General features: G+C 49.9%; 2 protein-coding genes across 7 annotated transcripts in view; both read left to right on the forward strand.

Annotated features, from left to right (window-relative positions):
- The window catches only part of NPAS2 (neuronal PAS domain protein 2), a 194044-nt gene extending 186474 nt beyond the window's left edge, over positions 1 to 7570 (forward strand). For 3 of the 5 annotated variants that reach the window (XM_082641949.1, XM_082641952.1, XM_082641950.1), the window contains 4 exons: positions 872 to 1047; positions 1387 to 1479; positions 4024 to 4189; positions 6081 to 6343. In XM_082641949.1, the coding sequence (XP_082498075.1) occupies positions 872 to 1047; positions 1387 to 1479; positions 4024 to 4189; positions 6081 to 6248 (603 nt within the window). In that variant the 3' untranslated portion in view covers positions 6249 to 6343. Of the gene's footprint in view, positions 1 to 871; positions 1048 to 1386; positions 1480 to 4023; positions 4210 to 6080 lie in introns of all 5 variants that reach the window. The other 2 variants (XM_082641953.1, XM_082641951.1) reach the window with 2 other exon arrangements.
- The window catches only part of RPL31 (ribosomal protein L31), a 37976-nt gene that overhangs the window by 21482 nt on the left and 626 nt on the right, over positions 1 to 15868 (forward strand). Inside the window, exons 1-3 of one of the 2 annotated variants that reach the window (XM_082641961.1) lie at positions 11241 to 11317; positions 11714 to 11820; positions 14876 to 15001. In XM_082641961.1, coding sequence (XP_082498087.1) covers positions 11714 to 11820; positions 14876 to 15001 — 233 coding nt within the window. In that variant the 5' untranslated portion in view covers positions 11241 to 11317. Of the gene's footprint in view, positions 1 to 11240; positions 11318 to 11713; positions 11821 to 14875; positions 15002 to 15868 lie in introns of those variants that run through there. The other variant, XM_082641962.1, reaches the window with a different exon arrangement.

The following is a 15868-nucleotide window of genomic DNA, read 5'->3' on the forward strand; positions in this document are numbered from 1 at the left end:
TAAAATGCAGCCTTTTGGTTCTAAAGGTTAACAGGAAAATTAATGGATGAGACTAGCCAAGAACATTCTGGAGAAGAAAAAAACTGAGGTAGGATTTACACCATGTTCAAAGATTTTGTAAAAGCTCTGAGAATGTGGTGGTACCATCATATTAATGGTGTTAGTGAAACAGAGTGGAAAACCCAAAAAGCAAAAGCACATGCAAGCTCATTCCCTCATTCATTTACAATTTCACTCAACAAATGCATGCTAGGCACTAAGTCCTGAGCACTGAGGGGCTGCAGTGAACAAAAGAGAAATGGAAAAAAATCTCTGATCCAAGTGGGGAGAGAGAGAAACAAACAAGGGACAATTAACAGTGTGACAAATGGTGATGTGAGACGGCTGGGGAAGGTGGGCAAGGGGCTGGAGATTCACTGAGAAGGTAATATGCGAGCAAGGAACTGAGCCGGTGAGAGAAGGAGGCATACTGGTATCAGAAGGAGGCATACTGGTATCAAGGAGAAGAGCATTCCACGTAGAGGAAGTGCAAAGGCCCTGGGGCAGGGGTGGACCTGGTGACTTAGAGAGTCAGCAAGGAGATCCACGAGTTGGGAGTGGAATCTGTGAAGCAGAAAGTAGTTCCTAGTTCCGTTCAATGCATGTTGGTTGCTTGCCTGCCGCAAGCCCGGCACTGTCCTAGCCCCAAAGGATTTAAAGAACCCTTGAGATGCTTACAATCCAACAGGAAAGACAAGTTCACAACTCAGTCAGTAGTCATTGGGTCCTAAGCGAGTGCAAAGGCCAAAGTGGGTAAAAGACAGAGGTTCTGGGGAGGTGATACCTGAGTTGACTTGAAGGTTTACCTTTCTCGCTGCAATGGCTGCTCCAGGGTCCAAAGCCATTGAGAAGCCCGCAGATGATGCAGGGGAACAGCCTGACACCCCAGTTCAGCAGCACCTCTGCTGTGCTCCCGCCGGCTCTGAGCCTGACCACGCCTGCTTCCACCTCCCAGGAGGCCAGCCAGGGCCAGCCCAGCCCGGACTTCAGCCACGATCGGCAGCTCAGGTGCGGACACTGTCCTTGTTGGAAAGATAACTGAGATGTAGTTTTATACCATTCGTTTCTGGTCTCTCTGCCGGAGATGGAGGCAAAGTTCAGACCCTTAGCCTCTAAAGCCTCTGCAGCTGATCTCAGCTCAGGAAGCGGCAGGACAGGGCTGGGGTCTTGATGGCCAGAGGAAGCAACCCGCTGCCTCAAGGATCCTCTGAGGACGGAGCAGGCCCAGTGGGGATCCGGGTCAGCCAGAAAGGGCGCAGGCAAGCTGGGCAGGCGCTGGGTCAGCCTGTGGGCCTGCAGCGTGGGCACTGATCGAAGCTGCCCGTTTATCTCTTCCTCTGCTCGAAGGCTGCTGCTGAGTCAGCCCATCCAGCCCATGATGCCCGGGCCCTGCGACGCGAGGCGGCCCTCAGAGGTCAGCAGGCCTGGACGGCAAGTCAGGTAGGTGGCCCGGGGGCGGGGGGAGGAAGAGAGCCACACCGAGCGGTCTCAGGCTGCCAGGGTTTCACCTGCCTGGACCAGCTGCACCCCTTGTGAGTCTGGCGCTACAGGCAGGGTCCACACCCTTCAAAAGGACTCCTCCTCTCAGCTATTCTTTCTCCATTCCCCATGGCGGGAGAGAAAACTGTGTCGGCATCCCATGCTGAGAACAGGACCCAAAGGAAACTATTAGTTATACGTCAAGTTTGTCACCACCTTCCGATCTTTGCAGGTCTAAGTGGTAACATCCCAGGTAAATGGAGCCTTCCCCGCCTTGCCGAGGGCACTCCCGCAGCCCCAGCTGACTGGCAGATGCTGGCAAATTCCACGGGCACACCTAGCTCGCCTGCTCTGTGGTTCTGGTGCCGTGCTGGGGACTGGAACCCCCTGCAGATGTGGGACTCTCCTGCCCTCCCAGACATGCAAGCTTCTCTCTCTCTTCTCCCCCGGGCTCTTTGCTTGCAACCCTCAGGACCCGAAGAAGCAGCTTTGCTTTGCCGTTGAATTATTAGGGACAGAGGTTACTGAAGACAGAGGAGGGAATACTTGAAAAGCTACTGGAAAATAGTTTCTAGCCCTTTGAAATGAAGCAGACACCATTGTCGTAAAAACACTGGTTTATTTTGTGTCAGAAGTTCCCGGGGACAGCGCTAGCTGATGAGGTCTCCGCGCCCCATGCGAGGGCCTTGCAGCCATCCCCTGGGCCCGTCCCCTCCGCTTCCTTCCTCCTGTGCCCTCCTTCAGCCAGCAAAAATAGTAACATTGGATGGTTACTGCGTCTTCTGAGAGTTGGGGTCTGTACCTACATCCGTGAAAACCCTATGATGGTAGAGGCGGGCAGGGGCTGGGCACTGCGGGAAAGCCACCTTCAGATTCTCTGGTGATGCTCTCGATCAGGCAGGGGGTGCGGGGAATGTTGGTTTTGGTTTCTGACTGTTCTTTCCAAGTGATCCAAATAAGTGGAAACAAAAGAGTCTTGTGACATCGCTGTCCAGAGATGCTTAAAATGCAGTGAACTAGGCAAAACTGTTATTTCTTTCCTCTGGGAACTCTAGAGGAAAACTGCCATTTTCGGTCAAGCCAATAATTTATACCTTCCCCACCTTCTCTTCCAGGCGTGACCTAACACTCCATCTTCTAGGACGGGTCAGGGTCTGCCTGCCACACACAGAGGCCCCTTCAGGGGAAGTCTGGAATCCCCAATGCCTGTTACCAATGACCCATACAGAGATATAACATTTCTAAAAATATAATGCTGAATGGACTTCTCTGTAGTGTCTTTAAATATCTGTTCCGGGTCTGGGCTCCTCCAGAGCTTTCCCAAACAGCCTTCCCCTTGTTATTGGACCGTTTTCATTAACTACTCTTTCTTTAAAAAAAAAAAAAAAAAAAAAAAAAAAAGTATATTCTACATAACATGAAATTTACCATTTTATCTATTTTTGAGTGTATAGTTCAGTGGCATTAAGTACATACACATTGTTGTGCAGCCATCACCACTGCATCTTTAGAACTTTTTCATCATCTGAAACTGAAGCTCTGTCCCCATTAAAGCCTAATTCCCCATTCGCTCTTCCCCCAGCGCCTGGCACCCGCCCGTCTGCCTTCTGTCTCTATGAGTTTGTCTCTTCTAGGCACCTCATCTAAGTGGAATCGTACAGTATTTGTATCTTGTGATGGGCTTATTTCACTCAGTATAATGTCCTCAAGGCTCACCCATGTCGTAGCACGTGACAGAATTTCCTTCCTTTCTAAGGCTGAATAATGGTCCACTGTCTGTATAGAGCACATTTTGTTTATCCATCACCCATCGACAGACACTTGGGTTGCTTCCACTTTTTGGTTATTGTAAAAAATGCTGCTATGATCATGGATGTACAAATATCTGTTTTAGTCCCCACCTTCACTTTTTGGGGGCATATACCCAGAAGTGGAATTGCTGGATCGGATGGTAATGCTAAGTTTAAATTTTTGAGGAAACTTCGTACTGTTTTGCACAGCAGCTGTACCATTTTACACTCCCACCAACAGTGCACAAGGGTTCCAGTTTCTCCACATCCTTGCCAACACTTGTTCTGTTCTGGGTTTTCTCATAGTAGCATTGTAATGGGTGTGAAGCGGTGTCTCATTTTGATTTTGATTTCCATTTCCCTGATGACGAATGCTATCGAACATCTCTTCACGTGCTGATTGGCCATTTGTAGCTTTTCTTTACAGCGCCGTCTGTTCAAGCCCTTTGCCCATTTTTTAATCAGGTTGTTTGCGTTTGTTGTGATGGCTGAGTTGTAGGAGTTGTATTTATAGTCTGGATGTCAACCTCTTATTAGATATATGATTTGCAAAGGTTTTTCCGGCAGCCTTTTCCCTGCATGGATGGAGTGACACACACAAGTCTTTAATTGTGACGAAATCCACTCTGTCTCTTTTTCCTCTTTTTGCCCACGTTCTTGGTGTCATGTCAATAGCGTTTTTTTTTAAAGGTCTTTCTTACGTGTCACCGAACAGGTATCCACAGAGCCAGGCCGTGTGTCCAAACCCAGACGTGCACACCACCACCAGCAGCGCCTCGACCCCTGTCCTGCTGACGGGGCTTCACCCCCACTTCCCCACCTCCCAGCCGTCGCCCCTGAAGCCCGCGCAGACCCAGCAGCAGCCTCCGTGCTTCCTGCAGGTGGGGCCGGGCTGCACCCGGGGCGGGGGAGACAGGGCCGAGCCCCCAGCCCAGGCCTGACAGGCCCTCCCTCCCGGGCTTTCAGTAGGGCTCTGGTCCTCAGTATCAAAATAAGCCCCAGACAGATTCATAGTTGAATCTTCATAGTTTCTAAAGTTTATAATGCTCAAAGTTGGTAAAGTCTGTGTATATACAGTGTGAGAAATTTAGAAGCAGCTCTTATGCCTCATGTGGTTATGTGCTAAAAAGGTCCGTTTTTTTAAAAGTAATTTTTATTATGGTGTCTGGAGTTTTTAGAGCAAAAATCAGACACTGATTGCTATGTTTGTTGGACTTATTAGTGTGTTTATATTGCAGAGTCTCATACAAATATAAAATTAAATCATGTTTAAAGATTCATCAAACTTCCTATAAATGAATGAGATGACGTTGCATGGAATTGGGGCTGTCCAGGAGAATGGGGGGCATGTTTCCTTGTGGTCACTTCTTCCAGCAAGTGCCACGTACACTGGCAGGAAGGAGGGGAGAGCCAGTGGCTGGGGCTTCAGATGGGACAGAAATGTCTGCTGGGGCTCTGGCCTTCCCTCCCGCACCTGCCCGGGTGCCCCTTCCTGTCCCAGCCCGGCCCTGGCACGTGGGGCCTCCTCCCCGGCCTCCAGCCCCTAACCGCACCCCACCCCCAGCTTGGGCCCCTTCAAAGCCATAGGGGGCTGAGCAAGGTGACTGCGGTGCAGAGTCTTCCTTGAGGTCTAGAATGTAATTGAATTCCAAAGCTGCTCAACAATGGTATAGTGTTCAAATCTCCCTGACTCCAGGCCTAGTGGGAGTCAACTCAAGACGTCAGCTTTGCCTGTTCCGTCAGCCCGCAGGACCCCCGAGGGATCTGGGCTGGGAAATGATGGGGTGTGAGAAGGCAGGGAGCGTCTGGGGGCGAGTTAGAGGCCGCCCATATATTCCTTCATCGGGAGTGACAGATGCGTTGGCAGGGCTCAGGGTACAAAGGGCGCTCAGGGGCCTTGAGCGCAGGGGGACAGGGGACATCGCAGAGGGCGCCCAGGCCTGGGTCTCTGTGGGTGGAGCACTGTGGCTAGGGTGGCCTGGCGGTCCAGTGGTTACGACTCCGCGCTGCCACTGCCAGGGGCACAGGTCCAGTCCCCGCTCGGGGAACTAAGATCCCTGCATGACATGCTGCCGGCTTGGCCAAAAAAAAAGAGGGGGGGGGCGGGGAGAGGCCCTGGTGGAGAAGGGATGGGGGCGGGGGGATGCTCCAACTGGGGGATGGCTGAGTGGGGGCGGAGGGGACAGTGTTCCAGCAGGTGAGGCAGCCTGAGCCGGAGTGGGGGAGCAGCCATGCCTGGGTGGCTTGGGAAGCAGGACAGACCAGATCGCTTGGCAGAGAGGAGATTTCATGGATGGGGGGACCGTGGGAGGTGAGATGGAAGGATCCAGAGTTAACGTTTGACCAGTTGAAGGTTCTGAGCTGCAAATTAGGGTGCTTCCTGGTGGATGCCGGCCAGTGGTAGTATTTGGAAGTAGTTCTGGAATCAGGGGCCACCGGTGAAATGCTGCCCCATCCATTATGTGCGTGTGGTCTCAGGTTCCAACATCCCAAAACCCACAGGCGACGTGGAGCACGTGCTCAGGAAACCGTTCCCCGGCAGCCCAGGCCCAGCCGCTGGGCCAGGAGGAACCCCTAGCGCTGGCAGAGATCTGGGCTTCAGAATTCGCACCCTTCTGGCAGAGCCTCAGCTTCCTCTCTCCCCGCCTGGCGCTCCCCCAGGCCCCGGCCGGGGAGGAGGGTCTTTACTCTGACCACATCACCGCCCCAGCCATTGGGGGAGGAGTCCCTGAAGCGCAGAACCTCCCCTGGAGCCGTTTCCTTTCTTTCCAGGTGCAGGCACCAACCTCTTTGCACAGTGACCCGCAGGACTCGCTCCGCCTCTCCACCTACTCGCAGCAGCCAGGGACCCTGGGCTACCCACCTCCCGCACCCTCGCGCCCTCCCCGAAGGCTCAGCAGCCTGTCTGAGTCCTCAGGCCTCCAGCAGCTACCCCGGTAGTGCCCTGGCGCCTCAGTTGGGTCACATCAGCTTTAACCAATGGACGGTCATTGGGGGGGATGGCCAGGGAGTTGGGGAGAAGAATTTAAAGGACACCCCGGCTTTCGTGCGCACCGCATCCGTTTCAGAGCTCCTGAATGGCGACCACGTCTGAGCACAGCGGCTGGCCCGCGGAAGTGGGCAGGGACACCGGCCGTGTTTCCCTGTCCCTGCACTTTGCGGCCACAGTCTACAGCCATACCTGGAAGGGACCGCGGTCCCCACGGGAGTGCATCACTTAGTTCACCTTAGTGACGGCTCATCTCGCTGCATCCTGCCTCCGCCCCCGGAGCGCGCCGGTCACTCCCACCGCTGCCGCCCGTGCGCACGTGCTCATTGGCCTGCGCTCTCTTGACTCTCTTTCCTCTGCATTGGAGAAGCACCGGGTCAGGGATTTGTTGAAGAGAGAGAATAAAGAGATGATTTTTTCGTTATTTTTAGATGATTGCTTCTGTTTTAATTTGCACAGCTGCACAAGGAGATAACTTAGGCACCTTCTTTTCTTAAAAATACGGTCTCCTCTCATGACTTCATTTGGAGACCCCAGTAACAAAAACAGCCCACCGATCAGATGGCAAAGCTGGTAGTCAGTCACCAGGCTGCAGTGCCACACCCTCCGGCCTGACCCTAATGGAATAAGGCTTTTCACCCCACACTGTTCCGGTGGGGTTTGGTTTGGTTTGGTTTGGTTTGGTTTTGGGTGGTTTTTTTTGCCCCCGAATATAACACTGGACTGTTTCCTGTTTACTTCGGCGATTACAACCACGAAGGCGGACTCAAAGCAAAGCACAATCCCGCAACTGACGTTCTGGAATTCTAGTTGAGGACTTGAGGACTGGGAAGGTTTTACCAGCCAGACGGGTCTGTGGAGCGGCAGGTCCCCAGGAAGCCCCATCACGTGCTGGCCCTTGGAATGAGAATGCTGCATCTTTCTACATATCTTTCCTGATAAGACCGAGGATTGGATTTTCCTTTTCAAAATGCACTTTGCTTTTTTTGTATGTTTTGTTATGTTGAGATGTTTCTAAAGAAAAGATTTTATGTAATTATAAGATGAAGTGTAGTGAATTGTACAGCTGTTGTAATAAGGACCTATTTCTATATAAAATAAAATTGTATGGATTATGTGTAAATTATTTTGTATCTGAGACACCAGTTCCTTTCCCAAATATAAGAGGATAAAAGTTTTCTTGTGTATTTCTGTGAGTGGACATTTTGTAATAAATTAACAAATTTGTATGATTTCCTTTGGAGGCAGTTTCTGTCCCTTGTTCTAGATGCACGCATACATCTTTTCATCAATAAACTTTTTTTTTTAATTTCAAGATGTTTTTAAGGATAATCAAAGATATGGAAAAGGCGGGAGCAAGCAACAAGTAAGCCGGGTAATGACCTTAGGTTATTTGACTTCAACATGTGCTTCAGCCTGTCGGGATCCTGATCTTCATTTGAGAGATTGTGCCAGAAGAAAACACCAGTTTACTGTAGAAATGACAGCAAAACAAAGTGACAGAACCAGAAGAAGTTCCTGGAAACATCTCCACCTTAGAGACACAGGTAATCCATGGAGATGGCCAAGCTGTTATCCACCAAAGCAGGCATAGCCCATAATTAAACTCACCTGGGCTGGAGTTGCATGGGCTCTGCCTGCTAGCACTTAGGTATCAGTGATGTGCCCAGGGTTTGTGTGTCTGTGTGGGAGATGTGTGCCCACGTCATGTGGACGGGGGAGATACAGCAATAGCAGACATCCCCCCCTTTCCCATGAGGCTTCAGCACACTGGAGTGAGGGTGCCCTGGCACACCGTGATTGAGAATCACTGACATGGCCATGCTCAGCAGAGCCCTTTCTACAAGCATTGGCCCAAGAGAACTAAGTTCCTTTCCTTGCTCCATCACAGGAGTTCTGTGCTTCTACCTGCTTCCCTGTAAAATAGGGGAAACTCCTCTCCGTTCACTGGCCAGGATCAGTTTTCAGTGGCATCAGAGGCTGCCAGGTAAATACATCAAAAGGAGTTTTATTATTCACACAACTGCGATATTCCTGAAAACAGGTAAGTCTAAATATCTTGCATATATTAGGATCATTTACTCTTTAAAGGAACCCTCTTTTTAAAACAAAAAGTCTGTGTGACACTGGATTACCTATTCTGTAATTTAACTGTTCTGTAAATTCAAAGGTTTACAGATCTGATTTTTCTGTAAAAGAATTTGTATTTTAATTGGCTGTCAGCATCTGCACTTCTAAGTAGAACAACTTTTTAAATGGAAACAGCATATTTGTTTTCCTAGGATTTTCTAGCTGGAAGCCATTAGAAAAGGGTGGAGTATGTCACGCTACTAATTTAATTTAGTATTGCTTAAACCTTACACATGTTCAGAGTCTGGATAAACTCAGAAAACTTATTGGGTAATATTTCTTTAAACCCACATAACATCAGGGGAACTTTAATCCCTTAGCTTTTGATTCATTTAATTTTGCTCATTAAAAGACTGTTTTGCGGGCTTCTCTGGTGGCGCAGTCGTTGAGAATCTGCCTGCCGATTCAAGGGACACGGGTTTGTGCCTTGGTCCGGGAAGATCCCACATGCCGCGGAGCGGCCAGGCCCGTGAGCCATGGAAGACTATTTTGCAATCCTGTTCTGTTTCGAGAAAAGCCATGACCTTTCTATTTGGAAAACTATAAAGTCTTGGCTCATGAGAAGTGACTGAAATGTGAACTCTGGAATACACCAAGTTTTAGAATATTTTAAACTAACTCAATTAAAGTGTAGTATCTTCTGTCTCTAATGGCAACTAACGTCCATTAAATTAATTTAAAATTTTTGTTTATACAGGCAACACGGTGAACTGATCAACTATGAGATCATTCTAAGTCATGACATGTTGGACTCTTGCCAAAATTATCTGGTAAAATGTGGGTGTTGGGTAGAAAATTGCTTCAGTTTCTCTCTTCACTTCATGTGAAGCCTGAAGGTTTTAAAGTCATCCCTTAATAACCTAGACAAATAACTAATTTGGATCCTCCAGAGACATGACATATGTGGCTTTTTGGACACAGATGTATGAACTTCATACAACGCCTATGTGCGGTAGTGCAAACGATAGCATACTTCTGTATGCACAACAGGGTCGACTAAATAGCTGAAATATACAGCCTTATGGTGTCTGTGAAGCAGCTTTATTTTTCCGGGTGAATAAAGCTCATCAGAAAGAAAAAAAAAATTTCCTTTAGGATTATTCCCTAACCAGCCAATGTCCAGTTATGGGAGAAGCAGGGTAACCAGTCAGCACATTCACTGAAATAATACAGGCCTTAAAATATATACTCCAATATTGGGTTACCACTTTATACACACTTAAAAGGTCCTGAATTGAATTCAGTAGGTGACTCAACTTCCTTTAAAACCATCTGCCCCTCCCGAAGTCCCCACCTCTTTCACTGGAGCCACGACCCCACCCATCGACATAAACTGAAAAACATTATCCTCCACGCTGGTAAATTCCTTTCGGTCAGAGGGGATTTTGTACGTGGAAAGATAGTCACCATTAAATGTAAGTCATTTAATGTCCAACTGACTAATCTTATAAATTTACCGATTAGCATTCTTTTAACCATTAAATAGTCAACATTTCCCTTATTAATCACATACTACTTAAACAACAAATGGGTCAATATTTAGGAATTTACCCCCCAAATTTCCCCAATTATGAAGAGAGATTACAAATAATTAACCCTTGTAAGAATTAAAATCTCAAGTCTGATACAGAAGCTTTCTTAAAAGTTCTAAAAGGATCCACTATATATATATAGAGAGAGAGAGACAGAGAGAGAGAGAGATATCTTTACATCAAAACTGGTTGCAAAATGTGAGTATCACAGATTTAACGTGTTTTGTATTTTACTCCATGCTCATGCTCACACCTTCTCAGCGCTCCAGTTTTAACATACCTTTCTAGGGTTTCAATAACTCACCCAGCAAAGTTTTTACACCTCCCTAGGTTTAAGGATCTTATCATGCCCTCGCCCCCTCCAAAAGAGAATGCAATTTCTGATCAGCAGACTGAAGGTCCACAGTTGTGAACCTGTGGGTTTGGCCTGGGGACGCGCGACTTGGCTCTGTAGTCTGTCAACTCACACCCGACTTCCTGGCGTCAGGTTCCTCCCTTTTCATTCTCAAGGTACGTATCTTACATCAGGTGTTGGATAAAAGTGCTTCTATTGCTATTATTGGGCCACTTTGTTGTGATAGAGCGAAAAACAGGTGTTTCTTTAAGGTCATGAAATCACATTGATTTCTCCAATATAATAGACTGTATATAGTATTTTATTCTCCCTTTCTAAGGTGATTTTGTCAACTACTAACAGTCTCCTAAATTGACATTTCATATAGTCAGTTACAAACTGGCGCTTTTGATTTCGAAACACTTCTTGTACAGGCCTCTGCTCTGCCCCCCTCCTCGCCCCTAGCCCAGGTCCCGCTGCGGCTGATCGCGGCCCCCCACCCAACCCCGAGAGGCTCCCCGGTCCGGGCAGCGAGGACGCCCTTCTCGCGAGCCCGCTCTGCCCGACCGGAGCCCCTCCAGGGCGGCAGCCGCGTCAGTCATCTCCGGGCCTCCAGCCGGGAACACAGGGTCAGACACCGCTGGCCGAATCACTGAGCGAGTGGGAAAAACAGAAGAGCGACTTCCCTCTCCGCCCTGCTCTCCTCCACCTGGGGACCAAGGTCCGGTTTCCTCTGAAGAGTAAGACCGGAGGCGCAAGCCCCTCCCACACTCGTTCGCGCGCAGGAGGCGGGGACGCACTGCAGGAAGCCAGGCGCAGAGAGCGCGACGCTCCAGGTCCCGCGCCCGAGGCCCGCTCGCTTTTCCCTCCCGGCGCGCGCCGCTTACGTCACAGCCTCGCCTCTTCCCTCCTCTCACCCGCCCCCTCCACCCGCCTCCAGGTGACCCGGAAGTTGTACTTGCGACCCTGCTTTCCTTCTCCCACAATCCTTCTCGCTCTTCCTTTCTAACCCCGGCCGGGAGAGGTGAGTATGTACGCTGGGTGCCGGGTGCAGGAATCCGGCGGCATCCTCGCCCCGGATTGTGCCGACTAGGACAGCGGGCTCTCTCCTGACCGGGCCCGGGTCCCCGCGTTCCGAGGGCACGGGAATCTGCGCTGCATTTAAGGGCTCCCGGAGACTGGGAGGGAGAGTGGCCAAGCTTAGGGGAACCCGGGCCGCAGGGGTTTCCGGGGCGGGGGCACCTGAGGGACGCGGATGCTTGGGCTGCGCAAGGTGGCCGGCTTTATTTTGCCCAGCCCTGGGGCTTCAGGGGCCTGGCCGGACCCTCTCCGAGGGCGGCTGCGTGAGGCTGGGCCGGGAGGGAGGACTTGGCTTGGGTTTGTCCCACTCGCTCTGAGCCTCCTTGTCGCCTGGGCTTAGATGGCTCCCGCAAAGAAGGGCGGCGAGAAGAAGAAGGGCCGGTCCGCCATCAACGAGGTGGTGACCAGAGAATACACCATCAACATTCACAAGCGCATCCATGGAGTGTGAGTACCCCTGCGGTCGTCGATGCCTTGCTGATGGGGGCTCCCGAGATGGCGGTCTGGTTGTCCCTGTCTAGTCGTCTGGATGCTGTGTGGTCTAGAAATTACGCATTTCTTCAAAAGCTCGTCTGTATTCCGTGGACCCTGTTTAAGGCTTCCAGGGGTTAAACCGTAATGCTCAGAGGTTAATACCTAGACAGATTAGGTTTCTGGGAGAGCCAACTTGGGGAAATACGGTAATGATAAAGTCATTTCACTCTGCTTCGCAGTTACACCTTGGCAGGCCTGAAGGGTGAAAGATGTGTATATGAGGGGAAGCAAACTTTTTCGATGTGTCTGGGCCTTAGTAAAGGTAACCAGTTAACTAAAGCTGTGCCCGGCCCAGAATACGAACACTCCGATGGGCTTCCTTTAGTTCGCTGACCTGCACAGATGCGTAGTAACATGGATAAAGCTGTAATGCCGGAAGTGCAGCTGCTGGAGGGACCAGAAAAGAGCGTATCGGTGGGGTTATAGGGCCGTGTTTGTGCAGGCGACACCTGGAGGTTGTGGATTTGTGAGGTACAAGAATATTGGGAATGAATTCGAACGTGCTGGTTCTTGGTTTTCGTCTCTGGGGTTTGGTTTTTTCCTGAAGCTTAGTGAGGCTTCCCCTTTTTTCTGCACATGGTGCTTACTAGTGATAAATGGAGACCAGATCTCTTCTTGAATCCTGTTACTTGGGGTATTTTTCATAGCAGGTGTTGCACTGCAAAATACTCTATTCAGGCACCAGTCCGTGGAGCAGAATCTCTTGCGCTCGCTTGGGCAGTCTCGTATCTGGACAGCCGATTTTGTGAGGGAGTTAAATGTCCGCGCTGGGCCTGGCATTTCCGGCCGGGCGTTGACCATGTGTGAGCCAAGGAGCGTCGTGTACGTGGGGTCTCTGGGGGCTTTGGGGTCAGAAGTCCAGTGCCTTTTTTGTGCATAGATGCTGCGTGTAACCACGTTCTCTTCCCCTCACCCCTTAATTTGGGGGCCGTGCGTATATTCATTTGGGGACCATAGTAGGCACTTACTGTGTCTTGGGCTCTGGATTCAACAAGGAACCAAAGAGCCTGCCTTCCTAGTTTACTTAGTAGGGGAAGTTAGACAAGCATCCAGATATAAAGTGGTGACAAGTGCCGGGTGGAAAGTAAGTCACAAGGTGAAAGGGGTGGTGTTTAAAGGCCACACAGTTAAGCGGACATTAGAAGAGTGGGTGTGAGCCATTGCGGGTGGGCAAGTTTTTCAGGCATTTTGTGCTTTGTTATAAAAGCCCTAAGTGAAGACCTTCACGGTACTGAAACCTTTGGTCATACCTGATGGGCAGGAATGGACAGTTCCTTGTTCATTCTTCGTTTTACTTCCGAAGATCCCACAGTGGTGGTTTTCGTGCTTCTGCAGCTGCTGCGCCTCCCCAGTCTAGTGTGTTGTTCTCACAGCCCGTCCTCTCAACGTTAAGAGTCCAGGGCTCAGCCCCTCTAACTGTGGTTGGTAACAGCGACTGGCTTTAGGGTCTCGCGTATCCAGCTGCTGTTAACCTGTATACTTGGGTGTTTAAATGGGTACCTCAAAACTTTTACGTGGCCCCAAACCAAACTCCCAGCGTCCGTCTCCACCCCCGACCTTCCCACTTCCCTGCGGCCTTCCCGGCAGGTGAGTGTGTCTCCTTGGCTCTGCCTTCCCCAGTCCGATCGCACTGGTCCCACCAGCATTCTCTTGATGGTTGCAGTTAGTGGCTCCAGCTGCTGGCTCCCTCTTCCAGCCCCAGACACCCGGGCTGTTCTCAAGCCCCCCACTGGCTTCGCGTCTTAACTCAGATGAGAAGTCAAAGTTCTTGCTATGATTCCACATGGGTTGGCCACTTTCTTTCCTAATCAAAGCAGGCAAGTACCTGATTCAAGCTCGCAGTCTGGTTTTCGTTTTACCTTTTTTCCCCTGCCGTAATGCCTTTTCTATTAGGTAGATGAATAGTTGCCCTCATCATCTTTGGGTCTGGACTTCAGTATCTCAGTGGCCATCTTACCTTAAACCTGCAGCCCCCTTTCTCCCCTCATGCTCCCTCTTTTCCCACATACTCCATGTGTCAACTACGAAAAAGCTACGTGGGAAACGGGCTTTTGTCTGTTAAACCTACTGCTGTTGTCTCTAGTGCCTTTTATTTCTAGGTGGTTAAATATTTAAGTGAACGAAGCGAGCTTGCTTGATGGGTTCAAGGAGGCTGGCGAGGGGTAGAGCAGAGGGAGCGAGGGGACATGGTAACTGACCGTGGCTCCTTCTGACAGTCACAGCCCTGGGGCGGGGGAGGACGCCTCCTTAAGCCTCGGTCTCTGCCCCACTTGGAATAACCTTTGCTTGTCCAAATGCTTGACCATTTCCACCGGTGGTAAACTTTGGCTTTTTCACGTTTTGTATTTAACTGGAAGCACGAAATTCAAAGGAGTTTATGTATCCTCATCTAAACAACAGGTTAATGGTGCCTAACACGTGCCGAGAGATCCGAAGCAGTAACTGTTGCCCTCATCGTGTTTCTTGAGAGGGAATTGGTACCTTTCAGGCCCCTGCTCTTTAAGCATAGACCAAGTTAATAATGAACCATTAAATCCCATGTCTTAAGATGTGGCAAATAATCTAATAATAGTTTGACCCGAGGACACGGTATTTACTTCAGTGTTGTGTACTTTATGTTCAAGCTTATTCTAACATCATTCTTAGATTATACTCTCCCTGGCAGATGGTATTAGACCTTGGGGGTGTTTTTGTTTTATCAGGAAAGGGTTGGCCAGTGTATATATTAGCATCTCTTAAGGATCGTATACAGAGTCCTTGTTCTACATTACTGCAAATAGATTGTGTGTCTTCTGTGTCCCAAGTATTAGAGTAGTTGCTGGGCATCACATAGGGATGGAGGAAAGAATTGTTCCTGCCCTGTTCAAGGTTTGGCTTAGATTTGTTTTATGAAAGTAGGCCATGGTATATTGTGTATTTCATTTAATTTTGTACTTAATTGATTTATTTACTTATGTTTGAATCTCAGGGGTTTCAAGAAGCGTGCCCCTCGGGCACTCAAAGAAATCCGGAAATTTGCCATGAAGGAGATGGGAACTCCAGATGTACGCATTGACACCAGGCTCAACAAAGCTGTCTGGGCCAAAGGAATAAGGTACTCAAGTTGTCTGTGTTATAAGATGAACTTTCACAGTTCCACTAGCTAATGCACATGGAGGTATAAAGAAAATAACTGACTCAGAGAGTGGGGTAGTATCTACAGGGAAGCCCTTTGAACTGAGACCCAAATGACATAGGAGCCAGTGGTGTGAGGGTCAGGTAAGAGCATCACGCAAAGCGAGAACAAACGTCACGTGACTTAGGGACAGAGGTTGGTGAAGGTGGAGCAGATTGTACGGCTTGAGAACAGTGAGGATGGAGAGTTAGGCGGGGGACAGATCTTGTAGGTGCGGGCACGGCATTTGGATTTCTGTCTGGACATACTGGGACGCCGCTGGAACAGAGTTGCTGGGGGACAGGGGCGTTTTGGTTGTCAGTAGTGGGGGTGGTCACGGGTCAAAGATTCTACTAAACATTGTACCGCGCACAAGGCAGGCCACCCACATACACACAAAAGCAAGTATCCAGCCCAAGTATCAGTAGTGCTGAGGTTAAGACCTGCTTACAAGCAGGGGGCTGGTTTTGCTGTGGAGGACGGTGGAAGTGGGACCGGCCACGGGGTGTGGAGCTGGCGGGGACTAGGTAATGTGTAAGACGAGTGGGGGGCGGGGGGTGTCTTAACATTGGAGTCCGATGTGGTGACAGGGACCTGAGATTCAGCCCTGCAGTAGGTTGGCGTGGGTGCCTGTGAGCTCCCTTGAGATAGGGGAGGAGTGGTATCGCATGAACCGAGAGAAGTTTCAGGCCACCTTCTGTCCTTGGATCAAGAAAAGGAGGGGATGCAGTCACCTGCGACGCTGCTGAGAGGTTGGCTGAGCCGGGAGGAGGAGTTGTGTGTGAGGCGGGGGCTGAACCTTCAACA

This window comes from Mesoplodon mirus (assembly GCF_964341445.2).
Source record: "Mesoplodon mirus genome assembly, chromosome: 14".
In the NCBI taxonomy this organism is placed as follows: domain Eukaryota; kingdom Metazoa; phylum Chordata; class Mammalia; order Artiodactyla; family Ziphiidae; genus Mesoplodon; species Mesoplodon mirus.